This window comes from Schistocerca cancellata, chromosome 4, assembly GCF_023864275.1.
Source record: "Schistocerca cancellata isolate TAMUIC-IGC-003103 chromosome 4, iqSchCanc2.1, whole genome shotgun sequence".
NCBI lineage: Eukaryota > Metazoa > Arthropoda > Insecta > Orthoptera > Acrididae > Schistocerca > Schistocerca cancellata.
This window is the reverse complement of record NC_064629.1, coordinates 871,189,089-871,213,148: the sequence shown is the minus strand read 5'-3', so window position 1 is coordinate 871,213,148 and position 24,060 is coordinate 871,189,089. Positions and strand designations below refer to the sequence as shown.

General features: G+C 37.2%; 1 protein-coding gene and 1 non-coding gene across 2 annotated transcripts in view; both read left to right on the top strand.

Annotated features, from left to right (window-relative positions):
• The window catches only part of LOC126185017 (PI-PLC X domain-containing protein 1-like), a 102,567-nt gene that overhangs the window by 60,574 nt on the left and 17,933 nt on the right, over window positions 1–24,060 (top strand). Inside the window, exons 5-6 of the mRNA XM_049927740.1 lie at window positions 8,362–8,636; window positions 12,094–12,131. Of these exons, the coding sequence (XP_049783697.1) occupies window positions 8,362–8,636; window positions 12,094–12,116 (298 nt within the window). The 3' untranslated portion in view covers window positions 12,117–12,131. The remainder of the gene's footprint in view (window positions 1–8,361; window positions 8,637–12,093; window positions 12,132–24,060) is intronic.
• On the top strand, window positions 20,119–20,225 carry LOC126186555 (U6 spliceosomal RNA). The gene has a single exon (XR_007537627.1). It is a non-coding gene; the product is annotated as a U6 spliceosomal RNA (small nuclear RNA).

The window sequence follows — 24,060 nt, the reverse complement described above, 5'->3', positions numbered from 1 at the left end:
GCTTGTTGATTAGTTTTTCCATGTGTTGATGCTGTTTTAATTTGTTATCCAGCTGAACCCCAAGGAATTTTATACACTGTGCTTCATTCAGTGTATGACCATTATTACTTCTGGTGATGAAAGCTCTTTATTGCTTATATGAAATTGGATAATATGAGTCTTTGTAAGATTAAGCTGTTAGCGGTGAACCACTAGTAGCACTTCTCAACTACCACCTGATCTGTGCCTGCAGAAGTTTGCAACCAGCAAACTTTACAGTTCTAAAACTGTCCTTTAAACTCATGCAAAGACTGTTTATGTAGACTATAAATGACAGTTGACTGAGTACTGATCTGTGGGGCTCCAGGTATTATGTTCCCCCATTCTGAGGTTATTTTTGTGGCTGGGAAACAGTCTGTTTTCATATGAATGCATAGAATGATAATTTCACATTACCTTTCTTGACCCCTTGTTGAAAGGTGGTTTAACTTTGCCATATTTCAATACCTCTGGTCAACAGCTCTCTTCAGAATATTGTTTATGTAAATGAGCTAGTAGGCGTGCAGTTATGTCGTATGCTACTTTAATAACATTAGTGAGTTTTACATGCCTATCTACAGAGATTTTGTTCTTAATGGTAAAACTGAATTTTCTCATCCTTCTCTGAACTTCTGGAAATTTCATAACGTGCTCAGAACTCTAATCAAGGGTGAAGTCATTTACTTTGTTCTGATTGCTTGCTTCATTGACCTCATATTTTGTTACATTTTTAATGAATTCATTCAAGAACTCTGTTATTTGTTTCCTTCAAGCTTAATTTTGCATGAGGTAATCTATAAAACTGTCATTTGTCCACAACTTATTTAATTAAGATTTAATTTATGTTTTTCTTTTTCAGATTTTGTACTGTAATGAATGCATTCATACATAAAACTTTTACATAAACCATTTTCTCCTTTTCAAAGATATAGTGTTACTGCCTAAATTTCATAAGAAAGACTGACACCAGCCGCAATCAACATTGAAATAATTCAGTGGTGAAAGTTGAAAATTTGTACTGGACTGGGTCTTGAACTTAGATCTCCCACTTAATGCAAACAGTTGCCATTTCAGCCATCGGGACATGCTTTCTGTCTAACTCAAATTCTCAGCTTGTCACATGCTAGTAGCATCTAACGTCCAGTCACCTATTTGCTTGTAGCAAGAAATGGGACATTTTGGTTTAACTCCCAGTCTGAATTTTCCACTTTCACCATTGAATTATTTTGATTCCTGATTGCAGCTGGTGTTGGTCTTTCCTTCAAAATTTGATATTTACAACCACTGTATCAACCAATAGTGTGGTGTCTGTTATGTCACACATGTCCAACACAACAGATGCCACAAATATATGTATATAGTATTTTCTAAGTAATTGTAATTGTGATCTTTGAAAGAATTTTGTACCTAGCATTCAACAAGCCCGTGCCTCTGTAGTAGTCTGCAATTGATTATCTCTTTTCTTGAAGACTGATTTTTTTCCCTTTCTCATTCTTTGTAAAAACTGTCCAGCTCATTTTAAGGCATATACCCATATCTGTCAGAGTAGACCAACCTTCTGTGACTGTGAGTCACTCCATAATATATATGTGGCACGATTTTATATGCTAAATGTGGTACTTATAGTTGTGGGAAGTTAATCCACAGTAGCAAATATTAGTGTAATGTCTTGATATCTTAACTTACTCTTTACAGTCCAATTTTCCAATACCATAATGCTCACTCACATAACACTATTGTAGTGTAACATGCTCTACAGTGTATCAACATGTTGTCTTGGCTGGCTCAATCACATGACCTGTCTCCAATTGAGCACGTATAGGAAACCATCGGATGAAAACTTTAGTACCATTCATAACTAACACTAACTATCCCCATGTTGGCCAACTAAGTGCCACAGACATATAACTCCATTGCACAATCTGACTTTCGACACCTGTGCACTAAAATGCGTGCACATTCTGGTGGTTATGTCAGTTATCAGTGTATCAGCATTTAATATTTGCAATGGCTTTTCTCACCATTGTATGTTGATGGGGGGAAAATCACAATACCAATAAATAATTAATGTAGAGTAATTGAATTTCAGGAATACATTTATCTAGGAAACATATGTAAGTGATTTAAGTGATTAACATTGCAAAATTACAGGTTGATGTAAGTGTGAGGAAAGCCATAGCAGAAGCGAAATGTTGGTATGCTAATAATCAGTGTAACTGCCAGAATGCTAAATGTAAGCATGAAAATGTGCATTCATTGTATTGTACAGGTGCAGGATGCCAGTTTGTGGGGTGGAGTTCCACACTTGTTGCACTTGGTCAGCCAATGCAGGAGTATATTACAAATTTCTTTAATTTACCAACACTGAGGAAATCTAGCAACAAATGAACACCTACTAGGATAAACTTTTAAAAACGTTCCAAGTATCATTTTAGTGATAGTTCCTGGCTGTAACTTTGGTTTTACTTTTTGTGACTTCACAACTGTATGTTTTGGCTATTTCATCTACATTTACATCTACATTTACATGCATACTCTGCAATTCACACTTAAGCATCTGGCAGAGGGTTTATTTAACCACTTTCAGATTATTTGATTACCATTTGCCTTTCGAGCAGCAAATGAGAAATATGAACATTTAAATCATTCCATATGAGCTCTGATTTCTGTTATTTTATTATGGTGATAATTTTTTCTGTGTATGGTGGAATCAAAATACTTTTGCATTCATAGAAGAAAGTTAGTGACAGAAATTGTATGAAAATTTCTGGCCACAACAAAAAAAGGCCTTTGTTTTTGCAATTTCCACCCTGACTTGGGTATCACATCATGACACTTTCCACACTATTTCATGATAATACAAAATGAGATGCCCTCCCATGGACATTTTGGATGTCCTCCATCAATCCTTTCTGGTAAGGATCCCTTACCACAAAGCAGCTTGAAGTAACTGATTTGTAATAGTTCATTGTGTCACTGTGGTGCCAACTGCAGATGCGGTATGATTTACCAGTGCCATACACTAAACACAGTGGTGTTCCCTGTTGGTAATGCCACATGGTGGTCCAGCAACTGGTCTTCTTGTGACCACACCTTCCTGTAACTACTGTTGCCAGCAATCATGTACAGTGCCTACATTCCTATCGAGTTTTTCTGCAATATTGAAGAAGGAACATCCAGTTTCTTGTAGCCCCATTACATAACCTTGTTCAATCTCAGTGAGCTACTGATAATGGAATCTTTGTCATATTAAGCACCTTAACTTACATCAATCCACTATGTCCACTCTTAAAAGTAACTAATGTTCACAGCTGCTACAGCATCTATGAAAAACAAACCTGATTTCCACCCTCATAGTGGCACTACTAGTGCCACTGTTATGTAATTGGCATTAAATTTGAAGACACATCATCCTTTTTGTGTACTGTTTGCTTTATTTTTCATTAATGCCCATACATACTATAGGGCCATGTGTCCAAGGTGATAGAAAGAAATTTCTCAAAAAGTTGTGGAATGGAGAAGTGGACAGAGAGAGGGGGAGAGAGATTCAAAAACCATTCTTTTTCAGGGGCCACATCAGAGCCACTCACTCACTGGAATGAAGTAGCTCATTTTTATGACTCACCGCTCACCTTTCACTTATTAAAATATGTGAAAGGAAGGCATCTTGCCTTTTCTGTTCATGGTAACCATACCAGAATTTTTTTCTCTTTTATCCTCTTTTGAAAGAACATTGAAAGTGCATCAATAATTTTTCATTATGTTCCTTCTAGTTTTAAACTTAGCAAAGTTTCCCACATTTTGCCTTCAGTAGTACAACAGGATTCTGAATATTTTTATCAAAGAGGAAAATTATAAAAATAAATATCTTTCTTGTTACTTTTTGACAATTTTATTGAAAACAAAATACAGTATAAAACTGCAATACAATTAAAACTAGTTTTACACTCCCTGAAAATGTATACAGTTGCTTAAGCATATGTTTCTGAGTGTCCTGATGAGCAGTTGTTTCTTTTTTACGCATAAAATGGAAGCAACAACTCATCATAACATCTGGAAGAACATCATTAATGAATTGTGCCTAGTGAACTTGGAAAAACACATCTACAATTGTTGTTTACAATCAGCTTTGCAATGTATGTGCCTAAGATGAAGGATCTAATCATTTTTATAATTTTAAACGAAATTAGACCAGTTTTACCAAAAGTGCAGATCTGTCCTCCTTTTGAAAATCTATGCTCACATGGCATCAAAATAGCTGGTATACATAATCTTTCCCTAACCAATTGGTGAAGTGTTGGGTACAACAGTTAACTGGATCCCCAAAAGTTTAAAAGGTCACTACTTGTAGGCAAATATGCTTCAGATAAATATTTGTCTAGTTCAACAATTGCTGCAGGTCCTTCCTGGGAGCTGCCTGATTCTATCAATAAATTCCATCCAAACACAAAAAATCCAAAATATTACAGTGGTAATTAGTTGGTGATTGTTCTTTTTTTAATTTTCTTGTATTTCAGCAACTATGCTTAAGGCAAATCAACTCTTGAAAAATATAACTGCTTCTTTGATTTCATCAATTGTTTTCTGTATTTAATTTTGTATTGGGTGTTACACAATGCATGGGACATTTGGAAGGTTCAAAAGTATGACAGCTTATTTCACGTCTGAAACATTGTACACTATTAAGGCAGAATTGATATTATATTTGATAATAACAGCCTTTAACCCATTTGAAATATTTTTTGCAATGTGTCTTTCTCCAGGCTGGTAGCGCTCAAGAAAGTACAACTTTGAGTCTTATCATCTACAAAATGTGCTGGGAGTACATAGAAACTAGTATTATCCATCTTTCATTGCCTTTACAGCAATCAAATTACTTTCTATTTTACCAAATAACTGGGAATAAGAGAGTTTGATAACATTTTTCAAATTTTTAAACTATAATTAATCAAAGCATATTTATGAATTGGTTAAAATATTATGTATCAAATGCCACAATTTAATTTAAATTAGTAGCTTCACAACATTGACAAATTTACTTTTCAGTTCTTGGAAACAGAAATACTCACTTTGACTTCCTGGAAGGAGAACTTCATGTGAAGGGGAAGCAGGTTTCTGTGAGAATGACTGATGAAAAACAATTTCTTGAATACCTATAAATTATCATCAGATGACTGTAATTTTGATCAGCTTCCTGATCCATACCCTTTGAGAAGTACTGTTGTCTGCTTAGACTTTAAATGTCACTTCATGTGTAACAAAGAGTTAGAAGTACATTATATTATCTGCTGCCAGTAATGGCATTTTTCTTTATTTATCCAGTTCGGTAAAATTATACTGTATGTCACTCAAAGTTCTCCTAGGCAAATGCAGTGTGATTGGCTTACATCCTGCAGCATTGAAATTTATGTCGTATCGAAAAACTAAAATAGTGACTATTAAGATGCAGTTTGAAACAGTGAAAAATTAAAATGAGAACAAATATACATGTAGTGTATTCAGTAATCTATAGATGCACTAATAAATTAATTTAATAATACTTATCATTCTTACTGTAATAAAAAATATCCGTAACAAGCCAAACTCAGGTGAAGAATAGTGTAAAGAAGAAATTAGGTTGGACTGCAAACTGAATCAGTGAAAGAGCTAAGAGCACAATGAGTGGGGTTCTTCCCGAGTCACCTTGGAATCTGCTCTGTGTGGAGTCAGGAGTGACAGACAAGCAGAGAGGGGCTGACAGGGGGCTAGCTCACTCCCTCACCCCATTGGTGTGGAGTCAAGAGCAACTGAGGCATGGCGAATGGAGATCATTAGTTCTTGTGACTCAGTTGCTTGTTGCTTTCTCACACCCAGGTGAGCTGCACAGTGCTTCTTGTAAGATGTTTATCAGATCAAGAGCAGAAATAAAAGGAATATAAATAAATAAATAAAAAGAAATAAAAATGTTTTTGCTGTGTTAACATAACATTCTGAAGAACTGAGGGTTCTTCACTTTCTATTGTTTTTGTGGTTGGTGAAAGCTGTTCACAACAATAAGGTATGCAAACGAAAAAAATACACATCATGTAAAGTGTATTTTTCTGCAGTTTGAGAGACTTTCTTACTATAATGATCTATGTCTACACCACAGTGATTAATTCAGCATATTGCTTGAGAAACAGTTGCAGTGGCCTGCCCTGCAATCTTTGTTCAGCTCACTGTTGCTGTTGGAGAGACATTTTGGGTCTGAAGAGCTACTGCTGCTTTTTTTGATTCACTGATCACTCACTCCATAGAAGAATCTAACTCTTTCAATCAGTTCATAAGCAAATCTCTCATCTCAAACTGAATAACCATATTACAGCAGTCTTCATGAATGATTGAGCAAAGAACACCAATGTTTTCCCTGACAAGTTTTAAATTTGCTGCTATTGGTCTGTGATCCTACTGTTTCAGGTTTTGACAGCAGTAAATTGCCCTAACTGAAATTTAATTTCAGGTGTTGTCTAATGTACATTAAGTTTTGTGTGAGATATCATTGCACCTTGAGACATGTTCTTAGATGTCATTGGCATAAGGATATGCAAAATGTGAACTTTTGTACTGGGTGTGATCAGTCCCTGTGAATGGTGGGATGCTCAGCCTTCTAGATTTTACCTACCCTAACCTTCACAAAGCACACTGCATTCTGTTCCTGAAACTGACTGGGATAAATGACAGAATGTTTTCCATTTTCTTTGAAGATTAGATCAGAAACATAACACAAAATGTCTTGCAAAAGTGCTGCAATTTTAGAAAAGTTCTATTAGTGGTAGAGGGCCAGTTGTAGACCCTCTTCTGAAACAGGCAGGATTTTCTAACAACCTCAGAAATACAGAATGGTGGTGATATTTTTGGTGTTTACCAGTGGTAGAGTTCAACAAGTATTGTTATCCATAGTGATCAGCAGAATTATTTATTATCTGCAGAATATTACTATGAAAATGCAATTATGTCTTCTTTTACAAGCACAGAGCTTTATTAGCTTTTCAGATTTTCATACATAATTATTTTAATCTAATGTATAAAACTATGGATTTTCAGTTGCAGACTTGCACTAGATAGTGAAGCTGATAGTCTGATGCTGTTTGAAGAAACACACTTGGCAATGTTTGTTAAAATAAATCACACTATGACACTGGAAACTGAAGTGTTTGATTTTGCATGTCTATTTTACTCTCACACTTTTGAATTCATGATCAAAGGTTTTCCTGTGCTTTTGAGTCTATTGCAGGGAACAGTTTCATCATAAAGTAGTAACTGTAAAGACTGTATTCCTTCCAGTCCATGAGATAATCTGAGACCAATCGTATTGTGTAAGTGTTATCATCAGCAAGTTGTTTAACATTTGCTCATGAGTCTAAACTAGACTGGTGACAACTAAAACCTATTTCATGATTGCTGGAGTGCAATAGTTTTATCATGGCCAATTTTTCTTTAAATGCTAGTGCCAGAGTTATGTCATGTACCTGAATCATTGGTATTTCAAATCATCTGGATCATGTGAGCGATGGCTAAGTACATTTTTTTTTACAGCATGGAGGAAAGGGACCTTTCATGGCATGCCAACGATTCTGTAACTCACAGTGAATGGCAAACTGTTGAACATCTGTGTTTTCTTACATTGATTTATTATTCTGCATTTGTTGTTTTGTAGTGATTTTGCTATTAGCTATCAGTGTATCATTCACAGGTTCACTTCACAGTTAAATATAATTGTTTGATTTAAAAGAAATATATGTATGTTTACTAACTGAGAAGCCGAACTGCTTATTTAATTAAATCTTATATTGATTACTGCAAGGAATGTTTTGCTGCCCAAATTTCTGAAACCAATTATAAGCAAATACAAATATATGAAGCAGAAGTAAAACAATTATAACTACTTTTCATTCAATAGACATCACTCTAACCAAAGTTATAAAGTGGAAGTGCAGAGTAAAACAAGTTTAGGGCTACATTATTTGCCTCCAGTCAAATACCAATAAATTCTTTCACTTTTCATCAACATTAGTATTATAACAAGCAGATTGTCACACTCTTCATTTCAGTTGGGAGTATAGGCTCATTGCTGTGTTTCTTCCCCACAAACATACTGGAATTCTATTAAATAATGAAGTTAGACAGAATGGGATAGCAGATATTTCATTTCCCTATGTTCGAACTACCACTGAAAATAAGTTTACATTATTTGGTGTGGAGGTCACAAAAACCATGAAGAAATACTGTACTTAGAGAATAGTTGTACTAGCCAATAAATTTTTCTGTAAAGATAGATATTTTACAAATCTTGTCTTCAATGAAACACCTATATTTGTTTTTCAGATATAGGCAAATAGTTAATGTTGATGCTGTGAGAGATATATTAGAAGATATTAAAGCTTATCTGAAGAAGGCACATTCTGAGTTAATTGTCCTTGATATACATGACTTTGAAGGGCCTGCTGGCAATCGCTGTGTGCTTCTTTCGATGGTATATTCAGTACTTGGCCACTTTATGTCACCATTCAACAGCGTAAGCTACAATTCAACTCTAGCTGAAGTTTGGAAAACTGGAGTGAACGTGATTGTGACATACAACAATCCTGAGACTATCGAGGGTAAGAAAACATTATTACTTCTTCTGGGTGGAATTTTCCATAATATTTAACTGTACAACATGATACAATGACATAAATTATATTACCGAAAAAGAACACAAAACTTCTTTGACTCATCTACACTAACAGGACACTGTACTCAAATCTTTGTCTATAAATACCTTCACCAAATGATTTACATACAGTAATTGAGTAAAGCCCTATGGGCATCCATTTTTCTTCATCTCCAGGATGATCAACTACATAAGTAATTTTGTATGGAACATCCTTTGGCCAATATTAAAGCATTTAATTTTCACAGTGTACTTTTTCTTTGTAAGTAATACTGTAAAGGAAAATTTGTGTCCATAGTCCACAAAATACATTTGATGCAATGGTTTTTTGTGTACAGGAACATTATTATACAAATACAGAAAACATATTTCTAAATTGATACCACAGCATCATAAATATCTGTCTTCATTTTGCTGCTTAGCAGAATTCATGGTCTGAGTGCAACAAAATATCACTGCCAACTTAAAACACTGAGGTAAATACCATTCTCCACACACACAAACACACACACACACACACACACACACACACACACACACACACACACACACACACCAGTGTATGAAGGTATTTGGTGATACCACATATAGACATCATGTATTGTTCTGTTATTTACATCACTGCACATAATAGATTCTATCAACAGACTTTACATAATCTTTCACTAAACTTTCTGCCATCCCTGCTCCCCATATCCACCCATTCATTCATTCACCCTGTTCCGTAGATCTCATCAGGAAGGAGAAACTTGAGAAATGTGGAATGGGTCAGGTTATACATCAATGAAAACATGGAAATCATAAATACTTAATAAATATACATCTACATTTAGACACACACACTCAGGAGGACACCACACAGTGCATGGAAAAGGGTATTTTGTACCACTACTAGTCATTCTATTTCCTGTTACACTTGAATATGGAGTAAGGGAAAACCTGCTGTCTATACACCTCTTTGTGAGCCCTTATGGTTCTTTCATAAAATGTACATCAATGGTAGTAGAATCATTCAGATGTCAGCTGCAAAGGGTGGTTCTCTAACTTTTCTCAGAAATGTTTCACAAAAAGAATGTCATTATCTCCCCCGGGATTCCTATTTGAGTTAACAAGGTGTCTCCATAATACTCACATGTTGATTACACATACCAGTAACAAATTCGGCAGCATGCCTCTGAATTGCTTTGATGTCTTTCTATAATCTGATCTTGTGGGGATCCCAAACACTCAAACAACTCATAAGATTGTGTCACACTAGTGTTCTATACACAATCTCCTTTATAAGTGAGCTGAACTTTCCTAAAACTCTCCCAATAAAGTGAAGTCTAACATGTGCCTTCTCTAATACCAATCTTACGCGCTCATTCCATTCCATGTAGCTTTGCAACATTCAGCTTAGCTATTTAATCAACACAACTATATCAAGTAGCACATCACTAACATTGTATTTGAACATTACTGGCTTGCTTTTCCTTCTCATCTGCATTAATTTACATTTTTCCACATTTAGAGAAAGCTGCCATTCTCTTCACCAAAGCCGGCCGCAGTGGTCGTGCGGTTCTAGGCGCTGCAGTCTGGAACCGCGAGACAGCTACGGTCGCAGGTTCGAATCCTGCTTCGGGCATGGATGTGTGTGATGTCCTTAGGTTAGTTAGGTTTAACTAGTTCTAAGTTCTAGGGGACTAATGACCTCAGAAGTTGAGTCCCATAGTGCTCAGAGCCATTTGAACCATTTTTTTTTCTCTTCACCAAATAGAAATTCTAAGTCATTCTGTATCCTCCTACAGTCACTCAATGATGACACTTTTCTGTACACTCAGCATCATCAGCAAACAGCTGCAGACTGCTGCCCACCCTATCATTCAGATCATTTATGTAAATAGAGAACAAAAGCAGTTCTCCCACACTTCCTTGGGGCACTCCTGACAATATCCTTGTCTATGATGAAAACCACTATATTAACAATAAAACATGATTATACTCCTTTATATTATTCATCTCATGCCAGTTAAATGTAACCAAGTAACTCCTCTTTTACTCTACAATTTCTCTGTTCCTGTTCCTTGCCATCTTACTCTGTCTCCCTCATACTTTGCTCTTCATATTTTATTTCCTCTGATTTAGTACTTTTTCAGTGCATAACAAGATGGTTGCAGTGGTTAATGGACAATATCTTATTTGTTGGGAATGTGGTGAATATCCTCTGCAATGTGCTGAAGCTTAACATGTACAGTTACCAATATACATGTATATATTATCCACCAGAAGCAAAAAAACGCCTTTTCAATAAAATCTACCTCTCTGGATAGGATTATCTATTATAATTATTATGTTATGATGATACATTACTCTTGGTAGATTATTTAAGTTACTAACAATATACTCAATACACTTAGTAGACAGAACAGAACTGTAAAATCTACTGTTGAATAAAAAACAGACACCTGTAAATCAACAAAGAACACAAGAGCCCACAGAAAAATAGCAACAACACACACCATCATACACAGCAATCTAGTTAACACAACCAGTAATATACTACTGTATAAATATGCACATCACAATGCACTCAGTACAATCAAGCAAACAGCTTCAGTAAATGGTTGTGATGACATACTTACTGGCAATCTCACACAGAAAAAAAAAACTAATAAACCAATAGCTATAAAGAAAATGAAAAAGAAACATTGCTTGCATGCCATTTACAAGCAAACTCTCCTACATAATAGCAAATATTTTCAAAAAAAAAACTGCCATTACTTTCGCAACATATGACAAACTGCAACACACATTTAAGACAAAACCTCATAGACAGATAAATACATACAAGTAGGCATTTACAAACAGTGGGTAATATGTGCAAAGCCTCCATGTAGCCCAAATTAGTTAACACTTTAAAAAATCCATGAACGCAAAAGTACTGGCACAGAAACAATTTGCAATAATTACCCACATTAAGGACACTGAGCAGTCATTTCACAATCTTGTGAATGATCTTCATGTTATATCTAAAATGGACAAGGGATATGAAATGGACTTGCATTCAGTACTAGAAAGTTTCATTTATGGCATAGTACATAGTAACAGGCTGCTAAATGATAATCTGGAAAGTATAACAAAATTTCTTTGACATTTCTCATTCTGAATGTTTGTTTTATTAATATAAAGAATTACCAGTAAGTGAAAAAATTTAGTCTCTTAATATTATTGGATGACCATGAAGCATCAGACAGTCATATTATTCAGTATGTGCCATGAGACAAATATTTTTATGTAAAAATATTGTATTATCATTGTTGTAGTACCTTAGCAGTTTAAATAATGTCTGTCTTACCATTTATGAGTCTTTGATTGTAAACATCTGAATGAGAAATTTCTAAGTGATGATTGTGTTTTTATTACAGGGCTCCGTGTACCACCCATATAAATTGCCTGCAGAAATGTAAGTAAATACATGCATGAAATGGCTGAATTGCACCACTCATTTAAGTTATACACTAAAAAACATCATTATGTACAGGGTTAAATTTGGGTACACATCCTCAGTGGCACACCCAGCAAATAATACTCACCACACTTCAAATTACTGTACAGTCAACAAAAAGAAAACTGTTTGCATGGAAAATTGCTAAGTCCCACATGAGGCATTCTCAGCATGTACAGCCTCCTCACAAATTGTGGCTGCACTTTCTCCCTGTTAATGCCCATGTTAGGTTATAGTGGCAATGTATCATCATACAAGTTATATGTATTATAGATAGCACTGGAAATTAAATAATAGAATTTAGAATTTAACAGTGAGTGCAGAATATGTAGTGATTTGACCAGAAGTGTTACATTCAGTCTGAAAGTGTTAGCATCACTTTGCATGTAGTTCATAGTCAAAATGCCTGGTCATCACTTGCTGAAAAAGAGTTCAGTTTTTCTTCCATCTGGTCAATATTTTTATGTCCCTTTTGTGATAGGTGTCAATTGCCTTTCTGTGGCAGCTTCTCTTTATTTTGAGGACTATAACATTGGAGAATATTATTTCTAGTCCTTAAGAAAACTATTGTAGTATTAGCTAACAAGAAGTGTATCACAAAACTCACAAAATTTCAAGCAAAATTCATCCAAGCTATTTATAGGAGTAAAAGAATTTTATTACTCTGAGGAGTAAGTGATTTTAAATCAATCAAACTTTTAGCAAAATTTTTTGTTTTATGAAAATTGTATTTCAAATGCAAGAGAGAGTAACTGATTGAATAATTATTCAGTTCTTTAGCATGAAAGATACTCGTAAAGATATATTTCTTTTCAAATTATGCACTCAAATTTAAGTGCACAATCACTCTCAATTTCAAAAACAGTTAGGTCCAAATTAATATGCTGCAGGGAAAGTTTTGTCTGTATGCATAATAATGTCCACAGAACTAGCAGGCAGAGTGGGAAAGCAGAAAAAAGTAATTAATATGAAATTGATTAAAAACCTCTACCAAAACAAGTGAGGGTAAATACAAATAATTACAAATGTTTTATTCCACCATTGGGCATATTTATATGCAATTGGTTTCATCAGTGTTAACACAATAATAACAATAGTAATACTATAAACGTGGACAAATATCATTAACTACAATGTAACAATCCAAGATGGATACAATACATGTTTATGCAAATGTCAATAACAACAAAAAGTTTCCTAACAGATCAATTACAAGATAAATGAATTACATAGTTCACCGAATGACAAATAAATAATCAAACAGATAATTAACAATAAGTACATGGAACAGTAATGAAATAGTTGCACAATGTGGCATATGTATAGTTTGCATTTAACTTATTGTTCATTCTCATAAGGGAAGTGAGTTATCTGTCACATACTCAAGGAAATCTTGAGCAGAGTAAATTACTTTACTTTTCGTCAACCTTCAAACACTAGTTTTAAATTTATTTACTGGAACTGTGTAGGCATTTTCCAGTAATTTGTTGAAGTAGACAGGCCAAAGATATTTGTAACAGTTATGGCATATTAATTGTATATCCACTTCTTATGTTATATATTGGTTAGTATAAGTTGTACCATAATAAATCTACATCTACATCTACATTTGTACTCCGCAAGCCACCTGCCGGTGTGTGGCGGAGGGTACCTTGAGTACCTCTATCGGTTCTCTCTTCTATTCAAGTTTCGTATTGTTCATGGAAAGAAGGATTGTCAGTAGGCTTCTGTGTGGGCTCTAATCTCTCTGATTTTATCCTCATGGTCTCTTCGCGAGATATACGTAGGAGGGAGCAATATACTGCTAGACTCTTCGGTGAAGGTATGTTCTCGAAACTTTAACAAAAGCCCGTACCGAGCTACTGAGCGTCTCTCCTGCAGAGTCTTCCACTGGAGTTTATCTATCATCTCCGTAACGCTATCGTGATTACTAAATGATCCTGTAACGAAGCACGCTGCTCTCCATTGGATCTTCTCTATCTCTTCTATCAACCCTATCTGGTACAGATCCCACACTGCTGAGCAGTATTCAAGCAGTGGGCGAACAAGTGTACTGTAACCTACTTCCTTTGTTTTCAGATTGCATTTCCTTAGGATTCTTACAACGAATCTCAGTCTGGCATCTGATTTACCACGATCAACTTTATATGATCATTCCATTTTAAATCACTCCTAATGCCTACTCCCAGATAATATATGGAATTAACTGCTTCCAGACGCTGACCTGCTATATTGTAGCTAAATGATAAAGGATCTTTCTTTCTATGTATTTGCAGCACATTACACTTGTCTACATTGACATTCAATTGCCATTCCCTGCACCATGCGTCAATTCACTGCAGATCCTCCTGCATTTCAGTACAATTTTCCATTGTTAGAACCTCTCGATACACCACAGCATCATCTGCAAAAAGCCTCAGTGAACTTCCGATGTCATCCACAAGGTCATTTATGTATATTGTGAAAAGCATGACACTCCCCTGCGGCACACCTGAAATCAGTCTTACTTCGGAGGACTTCTCTCCATTGAGAATGACATGCTGCATTCTGTTACCTAGGAACTCTTCAATCCAATCACACAATTGGTCTGATAGTCCATATGCTCTTACTTTGTTCATTAAGCGACTGTAGGAAACTGTATCAAATGCCTTGCGGAAGTCAAGAAACACGGTGTCTACCTGGGAACCAGTGTCTATGGCCCGCTGAGTCTTGTGGACGAATAACACGAGCTGGGTTTCACACGACCTTCTCTTTCGAAACCCATGCTCATTCCTACAGAGTAGATTTCTAGTCTCCAGAAAAGTCATTATACTCGAACATAATATGTGTTCCTAAATTCTACAACTGATCAACGTTAAAGATATAAGTCTATAGTTCTGCACATCTGTTTGACATCCCTTCTTGAAAACGGGGATGATCTGTGCTCTTTTCCAATCCTTTGGAACGCAACGCTCTTCTAGAGACCTACGGTACACCGCTGCAAGAAGGGGGGCAAGTTCCTTCGCGTACTCTGTGTAAAATCAAACTGGTATCCCATCAGGTCCAGCGACCTTTCCTCTTTTGAGTGATTTTAATTGTTTCTCTATCCCTCTGTCATCTATTTCGATATCTACCATTTTGCCATCTGTGCGGCAATCTAGAGAAGGAACTGCAATGCAGTCTTCCTTCCTCTGTGAAAGAGCTTTGGAAAAGACATTTACTATTTTGGGCTTTAGTTTGTCATCCTCTGTTGCAGTAACATTTTGGTCACAGAGTGTCTGGACATTTTGTTTTGATCCACCTACCACTTTGACGTAAGACCAAAATTTCTTAGGATTTTCTGCAAAGTCAGTACATACAACTTTACTTTCGAATTCATTGAATGCCTCTCACATAGCCCTCCTCACACTACATTTTGCTTTGAGTAATTTTTGTTTGTCTGCAAGGCTTTGGCTATGTTTATGTTTGCTGTGAAGTTCCCTTTGCTTCTGCAGCAATTTTCTAACTCGGTTGTTGCACCACGGTGGCACTTTTCCATCTCTTATGATCTTTCTTGGCACATACTCATCTAACACATATTGTATGATGGCTTTGAACTTTGTCCACTGATCCTCAACACTATCTGTACTTGAGACAAAACTTTTGTGTTGAGCCATCACCTACACTGTAATCTGCTTTTCGTCACTTTTGCTAAACAGAAAAATCTTCCTACCTTTTTTAATATTTCTATTTATGGCTGAAATCATCGATGCAGTAACCACTTTATGATCGCTGATTCCCTGTTCTGCATTAACTGTTTCAAATAGTTCGGGTCTGTTTGTCACCAGAAGGTCTAATATGTTATCACCACGAGTCGGTTCTCTGTTTAACTGCTCAAGGTAGTTTTCAGATAAAACACTTTATAAAAAATTTCACTGGATTCTTTGTCCCTGCCACCTGTTATGAACGTTTGAGTGTCCCATCCCAGTCTATATCCGGCAAATTAAAATCTCCACCCAGAACTATAACATGGTCACGAAATCTACTCAAAATATTCTCCAAATTATCCTTCAGCTGCTCAGCCACAACAGCTGCTGAGCCAGGGGGCCTATAGAGACATCCAATTACCATGTCTGAGCCTGCTTTACCCGTGACCATCACCCAAATTATTTCACATTTCGGATCTCCGTCAATTTCCTTCGATACTATAGCACTTCTTATCACTATAAACACGCCTCCCCTTTCACTGTCCAGCCTGTCTCTGTGGTATACATTCCAACCTGAGTTTAGGATTTCATTACTGTTTACGTCTGGTTTCAGCCAACTTTCTGTCTCTAGTACTATATGGGCATTGTGACCGTTTATTAATGAGAGCAGTTCTGGGACCTTTCTATAGACACTCCTGCAGTTTACTATTAGCACATTAATAATGTTATTCCCTGTTGCATTTTGCCTACTCCTACCTTGCTGCGGCTCAGGAGGCGTCTTGTCGGGCCTAGGGAGGGAATTCTCTAACCTAAAAAACCCACATGTGCACTCCACACGTACTCCGCTACCCTTGTAGCTGCTTCCGGCATGTAGTGCACACCTGACCTATTCAGGGGGACCCTACATTTCTCCACCCAATAGCGGAGGTCGAGAAATTTGCACCCCAGATCTCCGCAGAATCGTCTGAGCCTCTGGTTTAAGCCTTCTACTCGGCTCCAAACCAGAGGACCGCGATCGGTTCTGGGAACAATACTACAAATAGTTAGCTCAGATTCCACCCCGTGAGTGAGGCTTTCCGCCTTCACCACTTCTGCCAACTGCCTGTATGAACTGAGGATGACCTCTGAACCCAGACAGCAGGAGTCATTGGTGCTGACATGAGCAACAATTTGCAGTCGGGTGCACCCAGTGCTCTCTATCGCCTCTGGCAGGGCCTCCTCCACATCTCGGATGAGGCTCCCCCCCCCCCCCCCCCTGCAAGCAGACAGAGTGAACACTGGCCTTCTTCCCCGACCTTTCTGCTATTTCCCTAAGGGGCTCCATCACCTGCCTAATGTTGGAGCTCCCAATAACTAATAAACCCCTCCCCCCCGTGTGCCTGCTCGGACCTTGCTGAAGGAGCGGCCACATGTCCACTCACAGGCAGAGCAGGCGATGCCACATGGCCAGCCTCCACACTGACCCTCTGCCTCATGCGCCGCGACCGCCGCTGAACCCGCCACTCCCCTTGGGGAGAGGGTGGCCCGACCGCACCTGGTACCCACGAAGATGTCTCGACAGCAGGGGCAGTGGGTGAAGCGTGTAACACCTGGGGTGTACCATGCGATGCACCAGACTCCCCGCTGCCGCCACACTCCGAGGCAGCAGCCTGAAGACGGCTGACCGCGGCCACCAACACGTTCAGCTGTTCGCCAACAGTGGCCAGCTCTTCCTGCGTCCATACACAGCAGTCACACATACTATCCATCCTAAAAAATCAATTTACTGTAGAGAGTTAATCAACTTTTAACTAGACTGCTAATTCTCTAAAGGTGGCTAATTGTTGACTAAACTGTGGTTGCTAGACACTTCTTGTAGAAAACAATGAAAATAGCACTACCTGTCTCTGGACTGTATTGAAAACAAACACTAGCACTACTGGGACTATGGCTGACTAAAGGGATTCTCTCTGACTGTATTCAAAACAAACACGAAATCTATGGAACACTATTACTAGCACTCGACAATTAAAGCTTCCTAAAAGCAAAAACACACGGAAGAAGAAGTGACAAGTAAGAAAAATACAGTTAATACTTAAATTAACGAAGCTTGCTGCACAGCAGACGTGAAGCAGACGGCAGTTACGACTACACTTGATCTTCAGTAATGAACAATTCCGAAGCTGATAATATGTCAGTGGAATCAAGCATTTTTGCTTCAAGTATAGTGCCTGGAAGGCAACTAACTATATTGTGAGAATGGGTACGAGATGTAGGAGGAGCTTCTTTTGACCACTAGTTGCGCTGCTTTTTTCCAAAAAAATATTTGTCAGCAGAAGGCCTAACACACACTTTTCATCTGATTCTTCACAACTACTTTCTGGTGTGAATTCAGAGGTGGAATCATGATCACTTAGTATAAATTCATCCTCATCTGCTGTGCCCCCCTCATCAGATTGCAAAAATGCAGGATCAGTCACTATTCTTTCCAACTCGACATCTGTTAATGACTTTGATGATGCCATTCTGAAAAATAATGCACACATACATAACCTTAAAAATTGATGTTATCATTGAAATTTTCCTCATTTTGGAGTACTCTAAGACTTCAGTCATGTAAAACACTAATTTAGATAATGAAAAAATACTTACATTAAGACTCTGGTGGGGTATTCTGAAACCTCTTTCTCTTTATCTCACAAAAAATTACCAGAAACACCACATCCAACATTCCACATTAAATGGCATCACTTCACTGAGGACTACCAAGAACACAGGCACCATCTGTTGTTCTGTTCACATTGCCTGGGGTTCTCCAGGACCCCACTAAAGCAGTTAAGGGTTAAATTATTGGTCACTCTAAGTGACAGTTTACAGTTGGGTGCTGACATCTTTGAATTCAGATTCTGTGGAGAGGGTCATGGGGGTGACAATAATGCAGAACTGCTCCATAATCAAGGTTTGTGAAACTCATTAATATGGTGAGGTGTCATGAACTTCCATTAAAGTTTTCTTCTCTGTCCTCTGCAACATGTGAGTGTCATGCTTGTGAGAAACTCTCAGACTGTTAAATCATTGCTTCCAAATGCATGTGAGTGCAGTCTGCAATTTACAAGCCCAACTTGCAGCTCAGGCATGCAGCTACTGATGGGTCAAGTAGCGAAAACCCCTCTTCTGCCACTGGTGTGCAGTCTTTTGTGGTAATTTTCAAAGTTATTGTTAGGAAGATGTATCAATCCTAGTGTTTTAAATTCTCTTTGGCCTATCGAATCACATTGATTGAAATAGTTACATAATAACGAAAGTGTTGACTTTTTTTATGATATGCACTTCATCCACAATATACAGGAAAAGATAAATCTTACAATGATACTTTATGTCTAACAAAAAAATGCTGAACTGACTCTGTGTTGGAATGTACAACCTAACTGAATCTTGTGAGGAATATTTTGAAAAGGTGACAGCTGTTTTCCAATTCCATTATTGTATAGTTCAAGTTTGTGTTTCACTTCTAATCATACCATCATTAATAAACATTAAATAAAGATGCTAATAAGGTCTCAGATGCACCCATTGCTTCTGGCAAATGAATAGTGTGCCTAAAAAGTTAAATGCCAGAGTTCACTTTCTCTGTAAAAAGTAAATATATGACACTTGTCTTTATATTTCAGTATAACACTGATGACAGCTATTTTTCTGCAACCCTGTTGCACTTGATCTCTCTTGAAATGAGAACATCACATAAAATGTCACCAACTAGTTAGTTCCCCAAATTTAAATACATTTCTTTACACATGTCTACCTTTTACCAATCACTGAAGTCCAGATGTTATGCTGGGTGCTTTTGACAGCACTCAACAATTAAATTCAACATTGATAATACTAACAAATTTTATGAGTATTTACTTTTACTTAATATGCATTTTCCATGCATGTATTTTGCAACTCTCTTACCTCCTTTACTCAAGAACATGACACTGGAGTTTCACTCCAAATAAGAACCATATATCTGTAAAATCAAGGTCATTCTTACATTGTTAACCTCCAAATACATTCTATTCATAGTCTGATTTGGTTCAAGTGCGGTACTGTGACTAAATTTTTACACAATGTACAAATACATAAAACTCCTAATTCACAAATATTTATATCTTATGACAAATTTTTACTTACATTTCATCAATATTAATGGTACTTCAAACCAAAACACTTTCAATTTAGTTTCTTTTTTTTTCTTCAGAGCTTCTGCTCATTGCTCTAGACTGCAAATTATAGGTGGCCTACTAATGCCAACACAAACTGTACTCACTTCGGCGGTACATATACTAAAATTGGAACGATACAGAGAAGATTAGCATGGCCCCTGCGCAAGGATGACACGCAAAATCGTGAAGCGTTCCACATATTATTAACATTAGTGTCATGCAATATTTTGTGTAATGTAATATCTTGTACAGACATATTTTATTAACCTGACACATTCCACATCATTATGAAGTGTCGTATTCATGATCTATGGAACAAGTATTAATCTAATCTAATCTAATCTAATCTTATGCCTGTAGAATCTCATTTTGTTGGCTGTACTGAACAATGGAGGAACACTGTGTGTTCAATACAACAATTTTTAAATTAGATATCAGTAATAGTGTTGTGCTGACATGCTACAGAGCATGTGTGCTTGCCACTCACCATGAAAATAGCAGACCATGTGGATCAATCACAAGAAAGTGGACTGAGGTAGTGGAGTCTCTCTCCATCATGCACTGCCTTGCATCAGCCTTGGGATTTTGCTGGAGAGAACCATGTGACAAAAAGAGCTCTCTGACGACCGCTTCCCATGCTGATGCTGAATGTCTGACGATCACTCGTGCAAGTTAGTGTTATAAAGTGGATATCTTTTATATTCTGTTGGTGGGAAGACAGGACTTGCCATGAGGTGCAGTTATGGTATCCTGGACATGTATGGCTGCAGAGAAGACAATATCAGTGAATCTGTACTGCACAGTTCACCTGAATAATGTTCATGGACATCTGTGCCACATGTTGCCTCATTACAGTAGTCTATCACGAGCTTATTCATAAGTTTTGTTTTTTTGTATTTGCTAGGTATGGTACAACTGTGTATAATTTTTGATATTTATGATTCATTTCTTGCCACTCACTAAACCTTCAGTTTTGTGAGGCTACCATGTGCTATGGGAATTCCTCCCACTGTGTCCATTTTTATCGTTACATAATTTTAGTGTGTTAATTTCCCACGTTAATTTGTATGTAATTGTGTCCTATAGAAATTTCCATGTCCTGTTTGCTTTATTTTTTCACTAATGCCCATATGTACTAGTGTACTATCTACATCTACATCTACATCCATACACTGCAAGCCACCTGACAGTGTGTGGTGGAGGGTACCTTGAGTACCTCTATCGGTTCTCCCTTCTAATCCAGTCTCGTATTGTTTGTGGAAAGAAGGATTGTCAGTATGCCTCTGTGTGGGCTCTAATCTTTCTGATTTTATCCTCATGGTCTCTTCGCGAGATATACGTAGGAGGGAGCAACATACTGCTTGACTCCTCGGTGAAGGTATGTTCTCGAAATTTCAACAAAAGCCCGTACCAAGCTACTGAGCAGCTCTCCTGCAGAGTCTTCCACTGGAGTTTATCTATCATCTCTGTAACTCTTTCGCGATTACTAAATGATCCTGTAACAAAGCACGCTGCTCTCCGTTGGATCTTCTCTATCTCTTCTATCAACACTATCCGGCATGGATCCCACACTGCTGAGCAGTATTCAAGCAGTGGGTGAACATGTGTACTGTAACCTACTTCCTTTGTTTTTGGATTGCATTTCCTTAGGATTCTTCTAATGAATCTCAGTCTGGCATATGCTTTACCGACGATCAACTTTATATGATCATTCCATTTTAAATCACTTCTAATGCGTACTCCTAGATAATTTATGGAATTAACTGCTTCCAGTTGCTGACCTGCTATATTGTAGCTAAATGATAAGGGATTTTTTTCTATGTATTCGCAGCACATTACACTTGTCTACATTGAGATTCAATTGCCATTCCCTGCACCATGCATCAATTCACTGCAGATCCTCCTGCATTTGAGTACAATTTTCCATTGTTAAAACCTGTTGATATACCACAGCATCATCCGCAAAAAGCCTCAGTGAACTTCTGATGTCATCCACAAGGTCATAGCAATGGTCCTATGACACTTTCCTGTGGCACACCTGAAATCACTCTTACTTTGGAAGACTTCTCTCCATTGAGAATGACATGCTGCATTCTGTTATCTAGGAACTCTTCAATCCAATCACACAATTGGTCTGATAGTCCATATGCTCTTACTTTGTTCATTAAATGACTGTGGGAAATGTATCAAATGCCTTGCGGAAGTCAAGAAACACGGCATCTACCTGGGAACCCATGTCTATGGCCGTCTGAGTCACGTAGATGAATAGCAAGAGCTGGGTTTCACACGATCGTCTTTTTCGAAACCCATGCTGATTCCTACAGAGTAGATTTCTAGTTTCCAGAAAAGTCATTATACTCAAACATAATACATGTTCCAAAATTCTACAACTGATCAACGTTGAGATATAGGTCTATAGTTCTGCACATCTGTTTGACTTCCCTTCTTGAAAACGAGGATGACCTGTGCCCTTTTCCAATCCTTTGGAATGCTATGCTCTTTTAGAGACCTACAGTACACCGCTGCAAGAAGGGGGGCAAGTTCCTTCATGTACTCTGTGTAAAATCGAATTGGTATCCCATCAGCTCCATGTGCCTTTCCTCTTTTGAGCGATTTTAATTGTTTCTCTATCCCTCTGTCGTCTCTTTCAATATCTACCATTTTGTCATCTGCGCGACAATCTAGAGAAGGAACTACAGTGCAGTCTTCCTCTGTGAAACAGCTTTGGAAAAAGACATTTAGTATTTTGGGCTTTAGTCTGTCATCCTCTCTTTCAGTAACATTTTGGTCACAGAGTGTCTGGTCATTTTGTTTTGATCCACCTACTGCTTTGACATAAGACCAAAATTTCTTAGGATTTTTCTGCCAAGTCAGTACATAGAACTTTACTTTCAAATTCATTGAATGCATCTTGCATGGCCCTCCTCACATCACATTTCGCTTTGCGTAATTTTTGTTTGTCTGCAAGGCGTTGGCTATGTTTATGTTTGCTGTGAAGTTCCTTTTGCTTCCGCAGCAGTTTTCTAACGGGGTTGTTGTACCACGGTGGCTCTTTTCCATCTCTTATGATCTTGCCATGTGCTCTAGGTTAGTGAGAAAAAAATTTTGACAGTGTTGTGGAATAGTCAAATGGGCAGAGAGAGAGAGAGATATGGATAAAACCATTCTTTTCAGGGGCCAGATCAGAGCCTCTCACTCATTGGAATGAAGGAGCTTATTTTCATGACTCACCACTCAACTTTCACTTATTAAAATAAAAGGGAGGCATCTTGCCTTTTCTGTTCATGGTCACCATTCCAGAATTTTTTCTATCTTATCCTGTTTTGAAAGAACATGGAAAGGGGATTAATAATTTTCCGTCATTTTCCTTCTAGTTTTAAAATTAGCAAAATGTCCCACATTTTACCTACAGTATCACAACAATATTCTGAATATTTTTATCAAGGAGGAATTTATAAAAATAAATCTCTTTCTTGTTACTTTTTCACAATTTAATTGAAAACAAAATATAATATGAAACTACAATATAATAAAAATTAATTTTCTACCTCCTGAAATTATATATAGTTGTTTAAGCATGTGTCCTGCAGAGTGGTTGTTTCTATTTTATGCATAAAATGGAATCAACAACTCATCATAACATTGGAAGAACATCATTACTGAATTACACCAAGAAAACCTGAGATGCCACATCTACAGTTGTTGTTTACAATCATCTTTGCAATATATGTATCTGAGATGAACAATCTGTTCATTGTTATGATTTTAAATTTGACCAGTTTCTCCTCAAAGTGAGTTATTTTATTGTGTCAGCGGATATCTCTCCTCCTTTTGAAAATATGTGCTCACATGGCACCAAAGTATTTGGTATACAGAACCTTACTCAAACCAATTGATGAGTTATTGGTTACAGGAGGTATCTGGATTCCCACAAGTCTAAGAGATCACTACTTGTAGGAAAATACACTTTGGATGAATATGTAGTTCAACAATTGCTGCAGGTCCTTACTGGTAGATGACTGGTTGTACTAGTAAATT